This window comes from Ammodytes marinus, assembly GCF_949987685.1.
Source record: "Ammodytes marinus genome assembly, chromosome: 5".
Taxonomy (NCBI): Eukaryota; Metazoa; Chordata; class Actinopteri; order Uranoscopiformes; family Ammodytidae; genus Ammodytes; species Ammodytes marinus.
Window position 1 is genome coordinate 12674641 of NC_137234.1, and position 12904 is coordinate 12687544.

General features: G+C 38.6%; 1 protein-coding gene across 1 annotated transcript; it reads right to left on the reverse strand.

The window, feature by feature from the left end:
- Positions 1–112: 112 nt before the first annotated feature.
- Positions 113–7979, reverse strand: edc3 (enhancer of mRNA decapping 3 homolog). The gene is made up of 7 exons (XM_080027630.1): positions 7853–7979; positions 7416–7581; positions 6581–6789; positions 6158–6496; positions 4278–4431; positions 3322–3539; positions 113–3209 (listed from the first exon to the last, which is right to left on the reverse strand). The coding sequence occupies exons 2-7, from the start codon at positions 7577–7579 to the stop codon at positions 2875–2877; spliced, it is 1419 nt and encodes a 472-aa protein (XP_079883756.1). The 5' UTR covers positions 7580–7581; positions 7853–7979; the 3' UTR covers positions 113–2874.
- Positions 7980–12904: the final 4925 nt, after the last annotated feature.

Below are 12904 nucleotides of genomic sequence, written 5' to 3' on the forward strand. Positions count from 1 at the left end.
AGGAATTTGCTAATAGATGGTCACAGAAAATCCCACAAATAAAAAAAACTAAACAAAAATAATGGTAAAATGTTTTTATTGTTTCAATCCGCGGACATCGACAACAGAGGACTGCACAGCTTTAGGCTACACCACACATGAGCTCCTGAAGATGAACTTCGCCCTTAGAAGCAAACAGTCGTCCAGTCTAGACGAATAACCTCCCATAGATTATTTAATACAAAGTTTCTGCAACTTGAAAAACTGATTATCTCCAGTGCAGATCCGAGAATTTAAAACATGTAAACAAATCCTAGAGCAGCATGACCTGCATCTAAACAAATATAATTTCAAACAGGCGTTTCCCCTTTCCCAAGCCAGAACACCACATGGCGTCTTGACTGTTCACATTTCTCGGAGAAATAACACTGTTGTTGGAGGAAATCATAAAGTTGCCATAAGAGCAGGACGAACGAGGAATGACCGCCAAACGTGTGGTTTCATGGCCCCCTGGCGTACATAGGAAGAAATACAAAACTCTTCTTTTTACATTCCGGAGCGCTTGCTGATGTTTACCACGCCAGGCTTGTCTCAACAGATGAGACATTACTCATCAGGCCGGAGGAATGTTGGAGAAAGGACAAACCCCTTTATGCATGACAGTCATTTTCAAATAGTCAGCGTATGAACAGGCTAATGCGCACTGAGAAAAAACCCCAAATATAATCAGTATTCTTTAATCCTCCTGAGCCCTTAACATAATTCTGTGTGGACAGACAATACCACACCATAAACCATATCCCACATGATTTGTAACCTCGGCAACCATGAACTTCTACTACACTGAACTCAAAGAGACAAGATTTAAGGACATGTTGATGTGCACATTCAGTGAACATATACCTAACAACTGCCTCTGATCTGGACACATTTTACATTTCAAATTAAGGAATAGTACAAGCAACAGACTTGACTGTCACAGTCAAACAGATGTGGTTGTACAGTTGCCTACACCCACGCTGCCAAGGCTTCAAGAAGCAAGAAACAAGCATCTTTTCTTGAATTACATTAAAATAAAGGTTAAGCATGAGCGCATGAAAAGAAAACCCGATGATTTCTGATTACAAAGACCAAGTCTAATTCCTTCAAAGAGGGCTCTCGGTGCTGAATGCTGCATCTTGATAATTGTGAGTTTACATAACCCTTAAATGTATTTAAATCCCACATATTACAGCGTATTTAAACTTTGGAAAAGGCTACCTCTTTTGTAAACCAAAACAACTTTGCATCGAAAATCGAAAAACTGTCTAACCTACAAGGTTGCAATTCAGTCCAGTGCTTTGAAACATTACGGACATACCCGTGTTTGTCAGCTAATTTAGAAGAACAAAAAATCACATTTTAAAAACATAAAACAACAATCTGCCAACCATGTTTTATAAATGAAGACCCAGTTTGTTTTCAGGCATCCTCTTAAATCTACTAAGACACTTTATACTTTCATCCATTACAGACAATGTCAAATGCATTCATTTGTCATGGCAATAAATTGCAGACTTTTGAAATCTGGGATTAAACTACACTATCACAAAACAATTATGTAACAGTGACCAAAACTACTGCAAACTTAGTATTTACTGGGTTAGCTAATGGATTTGTGTACCATTATAAATCAGAAACCAATAGAAAAATATATATAAAAAAATCGTAATGTACACTTAAAAAAAGATCAACACAAATATATACATGGTTTGTAGTTAAGGAACTGAAATTTGCCTTAAAAACTCTGGCTTGGTCCTTTTATTGATACAATGGAGCCGAAGTGAACTTCCAGATTCTGTTCCACAAGTAAGAAAACCTTGTTCATAATCTCAGTGACATTTGTAACAATGTTAACTAAAACAACTTTGTTAGAATCACAAAGGTTTCTAATTGTTACAGCAGCTGCTGTAATGGATGATGATTTGTCTTAGAATATGACAGTTTAACTCCCATATAAGTAAAAGAACAGAACAATGCATTGAGATACAGAAACTAGTGGAACAGAAGCTTGCCTGGACTTGATGTCATGATGACTTGGGCTCACTATTGTACTGAAATTTAGTTGCCAAACTTCTCTTTTTCACTAAAAGGTGGGATTTATCAAGGTTAGTTATGCTGTCTCGTTTTATCAAAGCCCAATTTACCATGAACAAACAAAACTGCTGAAATCTGGATTATTTCCAGTAGCTGCCACATTCAACACTGGTTTAGCTTGAAAACATCATTACTCACATAAATGACAAACATTCCACATCTGATAGAATGTCTATCCAAATAAAACATTACACAACAGTAACTGGGTGTTGCAGAGTATGGCAGGCTGTAAGCAAAGCCATTAGAGATGGTAATGCCAATATAAATTGGATTTCTGTTGTCTCATCCAGGTTAATTTAACGACATTTCCTTTGCATGTATTATATGGTGGATCTCTGTGAATTCACCAGATGGTTTTGGAATGAGGTTAGATTACAGTGACATTCAGAACTTCCCCATTAAGTCAGAGATTGTCATATTCAATTTAAAACTGAACATTATCTGGTATTATTTTTGACAAGTCAAATGTATTTTTGAAAACCTTTCTCCCAAATAATCTTGTAATATGTATATAAACAAAATAATCTACGTAATTGCTGAATAGTAAATATATATTTCCTTTCTCAATAAAGCTCTCAGCTTTCCTACCAAGTGTGCAAAAGAGTGGTCCTAAAGTATGAGGGAAAAGTCTTATTCACATGTCGATGGGTTAGATATGTAATGGATGAACTGAAAAAGAGCGGAAGCTCTGGCATATACAGTAGGGCGCCAAAACCCAAAATGGTCATGGAGGGTCTTTCATGTTGACCATTAGTCCCATTATGCAGAGTGCAAGGGGATGACAAATTTGCACCCAAAAGGAGAATGGTACTTAATTCCCACTTCTTGGAACACCTGGCGGGGGATACCTATGTCACACAGGTAAACCCTGCCAGCCCCCTCAGTGAGGGCAAGGGGGAGGCAAAGGGAAAGAGACCACTTGGCCTCGACCGCATGCCCCTGTCCACTACCAGGAGGGTCTAAGCTGAGCACTGGCGCTCGGTTCTGGTTAGCCCAGTCTGCGGCTGCTCGGTACCAAGGCTGATCCATCAGGAATGTGTTCTCATGGCAGTCCAGGCAGTTGATGATTAGGTCAACCGGGGTGTCTGGAAGGTCTGTGTAGTCAGAGAGAAAAACTTCAAAATCTCATGGTATATTGCTTTACCTGACCACCCAGAATGTTAAAAATTAAAAAAGGCATAAATAAACGCAGAAAATGATGCCCACCTTTGATGCTTGACACCTGTTTGCCACCTGTCTTGTTAAAGAGTGTGACCTCGCTGGTGACTGAGTCGAGCATCTTGACAAAGTTAGGCAGAAACAGGATGACCTCCACTTCATGATTGGCCAAGTGACGACCACAGCTGATGCCCTGAGCTCCCTGCACATGAGGGCCACACAGCAGTGCCACTGTGGGACGCTGGTGTAAATTTTTTGGAGTGAATCTGGAAGAAACATGAATTATAAAATGAAGGCATTAACAAATACATAAAAACATGAATAAGCAAAATATAAAATAAATTGTGAAGTTATAAAATATATTTCAAAAATGTATTTCATCCTTTTCTGATGATCTAATAAAGGCATTTTTCTTCAACATCGAACACTTTAAGTCTTATATCTAAGAAAACGACTACATTTAGAATTCTATTAGAGTAATTATTTACCCTTATTAACACTTGGTGAACATTATAATAGCCAGAGAGAAAATATTTTTTAGTCAGCAGACAATAAAATAAAAGTATAACATGACTGACATGACATTTAGCTACAGTAGATTTTCTTTGCTTACAAACCATTAGCGCTGCAACGATTAATCGACGAATCGATTATTAAAATAATCGACAACTATTTTGATAACCGATTAATAGTTTATATTAATATATCAATTAATAGTTTAATAGTTTACATTTTTTAATAAAAAAATTCCAAAATCTCTGATTTCAGCTTCTCAAATGTGAATATTTTCTGATTTCTTTAATCCTATTATGACAGTAAACTGAAATATCTTTGTGTTTTGGACATAACAATACATTTGAGGACGTCAACATGGGCTTTGGAAAATGTATCAACATTTTACGGACCAAAACACTAATCGATTAATCGAGAAAATAATCGACAGATTAATCGATTATCAAAATCATCGTTAGTTGCAGCCCTACAAACCATCACTACATGCTTACCTGTTGGGCCCACCCAGCAATGTAAGTGCCATCTGACTGGCACACACTCCAGTCATCTCAAGTCGTCGCTCCAGTGAGAGACCGTAACGCTCAGCAATTGCCAACAGGCGCTTGTGTAGTTCATAGGATATACTGGGTACAACAAGTCCTGAGTCTGTATGGAAAAAGGACAGGTGTTTGTAACAGTTTACTTCTAATCATTTACAGTCATATGAAAAAGTTTGGGAACCCCTCTCAGCCGGCATTATAATTGACTCTGCTTTCACAAAAAAACATTTAAAAGTGGTATGTCTTTAATTTACCAGGAACAGCTAAGTACTGGGATGTTTTCCAAACAAAGATTTTTTTAAAAGCAGTATTTGGTTGTATGAAATAAAATAAAATGTGAAAAACTGTCCGTGCAAAAATATGGGTACCCTTGTGGTTTTGTTGATTTTAATGCCTGTAACAGCATGTAAAACTGATGACTTTAAACACAAAGTTGGTTGGATTATGTTGTTAAGCCTTGAACCTCATAGAAATGTCTGTTTAATCATGAGAACATTTATTTTAGGTGCCTAAATGCAAGTTGCACTTCTCTTTGACTCTCTGCTGAAGTGAGACATAATGGGATCATCAAAACAGCTCCCAAAAGATCTGAAAAACAAATATTGTTAATTGTCATGGTTTAGGGGAAGGCTACAAGAAGCTTTCCCAAAGGTTTCAATTGTCAATTTCGACTGTAGGGAACGTTGTCAGGAAATGGAAGGACACATGGGCATAGTGGCAGTTAAACCCAGGAATGGCAGACCAAGAAAAAAACAGAAGCGGCATAGGTGGAGGATTGTGAGAATGGTTGCACACAACCCACAGATCACCTCCAAAGACCTGCAAGAACATCTGGCTGCAGATTGTGTATCTGTACATCGTTCAACAATTCAGCGCAATTTGCACCAAAACATCTGCTTTTTATAAAGACCAAATAACTTAATTTTTGTCTCATCAGTCCAAAGCATTTTCTTCCAATATGAAGCTGGCTTGTATAAATTAGCTTTTGCATACTCCATGCAACTGTATCTGTGGCGTGGGCGCAGAAAGGGCTTCCTTCTCATCACCCGGCCATACAGATGTTTTGGTGCAAATTGCACTGAATTGTAGAACCATGTACAGATACACCATCTGCAGCCAGATGTTCTTGCAGGTCTTTGGAGGTGATCTTTGGGTTGTGTGCAACCATTCTCATAATCCGCCGCATATGCCGCTCTTGTACTTTTCTTGGTCTGCTAGACCTGGGTTTAACTGCAACTGTGCCTGTGTCCTTCCATTCCCTGACAACGTTCCTTACAGTAGAAATTGACAATTGAAACCTTTGGGAAAGCTTCTTGTAGCCTTCCCCTAAACCATGACAATGAATAATCTTTGTTTTTAAGATCTTTTGGGAGCTGTTTTGATGATCGCATTCTGTCTCACTTCAGCAGAGAGTCAAAGAGAAGTGGAACTTGCATTTAGGCACCTACAATACCTTTTATCATGATTAAACAGACCTTTATATGAGGTTCAAGGCTTAACAACATAATCCAACCAATTTTGTGTTTAAAGTCATCAGTTTTACATGCTGTTACATGCATTAAAATCAGCAAGACCACATGGGTTCCCATATTTTTGCACAGCCAGTTTTTCACATTTTATTTAATTTCATAAAACTAAATACTGCTTTTCAAAAAATCTTTGTTTGGAAAACATCCCAGTACTTAGCTGTTCCTGGTAAATTAAAGACATACCACTTTTATCTTTTTAGTGTGAAAGCAGAGTCAATTATAATGCCGGCTGAGAGGGGTTCCCAAACTTTTTCATATGACTGTATCCTGACAACCTTTTATTCAATTACACCGTCGTCTTACCAGTGCAGTACTCCTTGGCAGCAGGCTGCGGTACAGTAATCCGTCTGTACACAACAGGTTTGGTCTCCAGGATGTTTTCATCATGACGGTACCTGGTGGGCGTTTGCTCTTGAGGCGTTCCACGTGACCTAGCACCGTTACGGCGCTCGGTTGTGTCGATTTCTGAGAAAACTGCTGCTTTGTCGAAAAGAGCCAAATTTCCTTCAAAATCAAAGTCTGCCTCCAGCCCGTCCTCAACAGCATCCCCAAAACAATCATCATCTCTTTGCTTCTTCTGACCGTTCTTCACCCCGTTCTTCTTCGGTGTCACTTGGTTTGCCCCTCGACTACTAGATGACCCTGATTGTAACAATACAAAGTAAATCAAAACACTGCAACAATCAGAAATATTTTTTCTGTCTGACTGTACTACATTGCACTTACAGGAGTTGTGTCTCTGCCGGAATGCTTTTGGCTGACCAGGTACATCCAGATGATGCTCTCCATAGCTTTTAGAGCAGTGCTGAGGAGAGTTCACTTTCGCCACAGACCTGGGGTCTCCTTTTGGCACTACAACTGAGGCACTGCTTACCTTTGTAGAAGCATTACCATTTGTGATATCTAGAATCTTTAGTTCCTTTATGTCAATGGCACTGCAGAAGAACAAAAAAGAAGGGGAAATACTATATTTAGTACTCTAGAGGAAAGTTAGATTTAAGACGTTCTATAATGCTACTTAAGAGTAAAATTACTACCAATTTTACAAAAACCAAAACTGTAGAGAAATACAACATCAATGAAGTTGGCTTATGTACCATTTTAAAAACATGACTTCTTTGGTCCAGTGGAAAAGTAAGAAGATACAACAAATGTTATACAAATATGTTTTGGTATGGCATTATTCAATTTTAGGTCATTCAAAAAACACACACCTACAGAGCAATAACTAATGAGCAGCATGACCATATTGGATCACGCCATGCTGATAAATTGGGTGTTGATGCGAGATGCATACATTAATTATTTGAAAAAAAGTAAAAAAATAGATGCTACAAATTATTTTGTTTTTGAATTGCAAAGTCAGAAATAAACTGTTGATATTACCCTAATCCCTGGCCCAATTTTCCACTTTAAAGACTTGGAAAGATTGCTTGAAGATACTTTGATGCCACTTATTGCCTTATTTGTAATAATGAATTGTAGGGAATGTGTAGTAACAGGAGGAAACAGACAGTAGTTTTTCTATCATGAAAAAAAGCCTTGGCTTTTAGAGTTTTACCTGAATGTGACCTCGGGGACAGGGCACTTGACTCCATTATGGAAAGGTTTTCTTAAAGAGATGGTTTGGCTGGACTGGTCCACCGACACCACCTCTCCTTGATAGACTCCCAATGTTGGCCCACAGTTAATTGACACCAAACTTCCTAACCAATCCGCAGCCATGACTGCAAAACGACAAAGGACAATAGTTTTAATTTAACGATACTTTGCAGAAAAGCTTTATAGTGACCACATACATTATATTTGATTCATAAGACGACTTTCTGACATTAGGACATCAAAAAAAACTAACTGCTTGCTAATTAACGAATGGTTATGCTTATTGAGTAGCGTTAGCATCGGCCTGTTATATAGCTTAGTTACACTCTAGCGTTATATTCAAGACGCAAACGCTGTATTTGATTAAATACTTGGGTTTAAAGTGTTGTACTCTACCGGAATAAATGCGAAGCACACTCCTTCAAAGAACACAAATGAATTAAGTGCCACTCGTGGTGCTGAAAGAGGAAAATGTTGCTCGCTTAAACTGCTAGCTTTTAGCTCCTTCAATGGCTAAAGCTACTGCTGCTACTGGATGACTACGTCCGGCTTCCGATATAAGGCAATTTTCAAAATAAGAGCTAAACCGAGAAAATCTTAACACAAGTGGCCGAAATGTGATTCCTTTATGATTCATTTGGTTATAGGTATGTTTTGGTTGTGTTTTGTTTAACTTTATATGCTCATAGCCTATAGGGTTTATAATTATTATAGTGTTATTTTGTAAATTAGAACTGTTTTAATGATCTGCATGTATAAATAAAGGTCCAATAGAAAATAAATAAATAAAATTGAACGCTCATAATGATTTAAGCATTAAAGTTGAATTCAGCGTTTTTAGAGAGTGATTGTTGACAAAATCACCTTTTGTCGAAATAAATTGAAAAGCCTATCTCCACACGACCCCCTACGCCTGTATGTGCACTGAAAGAAATCAAGTGTTAATACACAGCCTTGGCTCGATAAACTAATATGTGAACAAAGATATGTAAACAAAGGGGCCAACCATAGCTAGCAACATACTTTATCTATCTATCTTTTAACTTTATCTATTTATTTTTTCAGAGCACACATGGTAGAGAAATAAGAGCTTGACCCATTGTGGATTGTTAGAAGATATTCACTGACTCTGACAAAAAGTGATTTTGACAACAAGCCTTCTCCAGAATTGCTCACTCCACCTTTAATCAGGATGTGCAATATTAATGAAAAATGGTCCGACTGGGCCATGCGAAGAAAGAACCAGTGTTGGGCACAGTTCCTTTAGCTTGTTGTTTAATAGAGGCCTACAATTGAACTTGATATTTTCTGCCAGCCCATTTGTTTGACTGGTTGAGCACTGACCTTAATTTAAATTGGTTCAATGTGAAAAGTACAAATATACATTTTTTAAAGTATTTAAAAATAAAAACTGTAAGCTGTTTTTGCCATGTTGCTGTAGCTTCAATGGAAACTGACTTGTAGCTTAGCTCACAACTCTTTTCAAGTAGCTTGCCCAACTATGGAAACAACTTTGGATTTAGTCAGTGTGCAATATTTCACACTGAGCTGCAGAGTATTATATCCTTGTCATGATAGTTATGATGATACTCTCAGACAATTCGTAATTTTCTTGCTTATCACTGACGCTAAAATACAATCCTTTAAAAAGGACCTTTCAAAGAGCATTGTTATAAAACATGTTTCTCCCTCTCTTCAAAGGTAATCATAATCAATCGTGACACATTCACTATCTTTAATAATGAATCAGTCAAGTCACGTGCGTTATGCTCTCTATTTGGCAGATGGTCTCAACAACTCATATCAACAAACAGCAAGTCAGCAGAGTGACATCACGTGGAGACAATCCCAGAAGTGTTAGCACATGACACACCCACCCCACTGTTCCCTGTGTACATGGGTTACCATGGATACCCAGTGCAGGGGCTGTACATTGAAAAGCTTAAAGTCAAAGCTGCGTGAGGCTTACAGACAGATCAAGTGAGCCTTTGTCAGTGGATAGGAGAGGATTTCTGCAGCAAGGTAGCGTAAGAGAGGTGCCGCTTGGTGCAGACTCCAGCTATTAAATACAAAGATATCTTGTCTTTCTTTTCTTAGAAATCATATTTTTATACATTTGATTAAACATTTGAATAAACATTGTAGGCCTATATAGAAATGGAATAGGGTGTAAGTGACTCCTTTTCAATAAGAGTAAATGATTGCATGGATGCGGATGGATGTAATACCATGCAGTGTTAAAACTAGTTGTTGACCATGAAGCCAGAAGTGGAAATACCAAGACACATGATCCAAGAATTGCCACCCACCTCGAGCTGCCACCTTTGTGCGAAAATCTATCCCTGTGACTTGGGCAGACATGTGGGGAGATGAGGATTGTTGCCTCTCCCATACAAAGGGTAGTGACAGCTTGGATATAGGAATATTCTCTAACATGTTCAGCAGAGGTTCAAGTCCATTTTCTCTCACGGACCTCGACATGTGGGATACCAAATCCCGCTTAACAGCCCAGGTAAGACACAAATATAGGCTATATATATATATTTTTTTTTATGGTAGAGCATGTTGATGAAGTGCATTTGTTATATAATGTGTGTTGCTTTCTTAGACCGCAGCATGGTGTGGTATGGCATCTGTCTCTGGTACAGGGTTTATGTCCAATGTCGGCTCAAGGTACACAGTTACAATAACAGACACAAAATATATATTTTCTTTTAAATCAGGTAATAAATAAATGTAATAAATCCTGGCTGATATAATGTATTCATTCCAGCACATCTGGAAGCACTGGTGGCTTCAGACAGAATGACCCAGGTCTGAGGAAATGGCAGTCATTGTCCCAACTGGTAGCTGGGGGCTCTCCACGACCCTTCCCTCCATCTCCAAGGGCTGAAATAAGGAGCACCCGAGCTGAAAATCGCTTTAGACAACCAGAAGTGGGTCAATGGCTGCAGGATGCTCATGAGCGTTTAGACAATCAGCTGGATCGGCTGAGGAACAGAAATTCACAGCTCAGCTACAGCCTAACGAGTTCACAACTACTTGACATGAAACATAAGGTATGTAAAAAGAAAATTTAAACTGTGACTATTTTTATTTTTTTTACTGGTTTGGTTCTATGCGTTTTTCTGCTTCAGATAGATGTTTTGTATGTGTTACATTCGATTGTCTTGTGCTGATGTGTTTATCAGCAACTGGCTATGAGTGCTCTTGAGCAGCAGAAGGAGGCAGCGGAATTATCCCAATATGAAAACAGCCGGCAACGTGGAGACCTTCATGAAAAGTAAGTGCAGCAAAGGACATTTTTTTTAAAGATTTAAGCGAAGACCAATTCCTCATGTTAAATTCACTTACAAGGGTCCTACAGCTGGAGAAAAACCTGTTGCAAATGAGGTCTACATTGGACAGAGAGAGCAATGAACAACCAATGGAAAGAACTCCTGACTCGCTCAGCGGATCAGCCTCATTGTGTCATGAAGACTTAAACGGGCATGTGCGTAAACTTTTAATTTTGTTAAAAATACATTTGTGATTTAAAAAGTGTATTATTCTGTTGGCCAAACATTGCTTTTACACGTGGCTTTAAATCAGGAGAGGCAAAGTGTTGACACAGAGCTGTATACGCTGAGAGAGGCTCTGAGAGATGCTGAGGCGAGGGCAAAGACACAAGAAGAAGAACGAAACCAGGCACTCCAGGATCTCCAGACTTCTACAGATGTCAGTTTGAAAAAATAATAACAGAATTTACAGCCTTTTTTAAATTTTTTCGAAAGCCACAAACTTACATTGCAATTGTCTATTACACTCCCATGTTCTTTTACCAGCATATTCACACCTTTAAGCTGTGCGCAATTTTGTTTGTACCTAGACCCAAAGGACACTGTGGAATCAAATAGAGGAGATGAACCAGAGGCTTAGCCTGAACAGACAGAATCACTCTGAGGTGCAAGAACAGCTCAGTGAAGCTAACAACAAGATCAGCGAAGGATGTCTGGTCAGTTTTTATTATATCATTATCGAAACAACATCACCTTATTCTGCATTAGAAATGAAACCTTGAAAATTGTCTTAAATTCTTCTCAGGAAAAAGCCATCTTGTCAACTCAAGTTTTTAAACTGGAGGAAAATATAAAAGAACTGAAGGGCAACCTGAGGGGGCCTTTGTCTAACAAGGATCACCTGATAAAGGTATCATATACAACATTTAACTCTAATGTCTGAGGCATCTAAGATCCAAATATTATGTTATGACCAGGCTTGTTTGCACGTGTGCTGTATAGGAGAAGGCAGATCTGTACAAGACAGGCAAACAGAGTTCAGATGGTTGTGACACAGAGTCACACAGCAACAAACAGGAAACTGATCTGATGAATGGAGAATCACAGGCTCTAAAAGAGGTTAAAAGCTACAAGTGGACATCTTTTTTTTTTAGGTTCAACAATTTTCTTAATTCTTAATCCCCCTTGTATCTTTACCTCAGGTAAATGAAAAGCTGACTTGTGAGCTGAAGACGTTAAAGTCTCAGTTACAGGAGAAAACGGCGGAGAGGGACATCGACTCCAAAAAGATCACAGATCTGAAGGCAAAATGCTCTCAGCTGATCATAGAAAAGGAGGAACTGCTGAGTCAAATGAATGAAGTTCCACATGAGGAGGTAACAGAGATGAAAGAAAAGTGCCTCCAGCTCAGGTGAGATGATGATGAAAACGCACCATTCTTGAAATTTGATTACCTTCTCTTTACTGAACCTCTCAAACTATTTTTCCAGGAAATCTGAGGAAGCTTTGGAATTAGAAAATCTGAAACTGCAGGATCGTTGCCTGCGTTTGGAGGCTGAGGTCCTTGAGAAGGAGGAGAGGCTGCAGCTGCAGGAGGAAGAGCATCGCAAACAAGATGCAATGAGAATCCAGAGCAATGAAGGACTAAAAGCCGTGGCCTCCCACTGGACTGAGAAGTGGCAAAAGGTGTCTTTGGTCCTGCGGTCCACACAGGAGGAGCTAGAGGAACTCAAAAAGAACAGCGCCAGAAACAAAGTAAGACTTTATAACTCGCTTAAATGAAATAACTTTATTTCCAAAAAGCAGTGCATTTAGATGTATCTAAATGTCAAAATTAAAAATCTTATTTCAGCTGCGAGTGGAAGCTGCAGATTGTGCAAATGAGATTGAAACACTTAAGAACGAGGCCCGGAAAGACAAGTGAGTCAACATTGCAAATCACCAATATTGTATATCACTTGACACCTTTCTTAATCTTGTTTTGCTCATACATATGTTCTACCTTTAGAGAAGAAATTGAGACTCTGCTGCAGCACAAAGCTAATATGGAGACATTGCTGACCAAAGCCAAGGTAGTGTATAACTGAGAGGCTGGATCTTGAGCCTTTCTGGTAAAATGTAGTAGATAAACATGTGAGCTATTTATGTTTTGCCTTTTTAATAGATAGAA

Coding starts and splice junctions, on each gene's coding strand:
- edc3 (XM_080027630.1), bottom strand. CDS start 7,579: ATGGCTGCGGATTGGTTAGGAAGTTTGGTGTCAATTAACTGTGGGCCA. Junction 6,497..6,580: donor CCGGCAGAGACACAACTCCT/GTAAGTGCAATG, acceptor TGTTACAATCAG/GGTCATCTAGTAGTCGAGGG. Junction 3,210..3,321: donor ACAGGTGTCAAGCATCAAAG/GTGGGCATCATT, acceptor CTGACTACACAG/ACCTTCCAGACACCCCGGTT.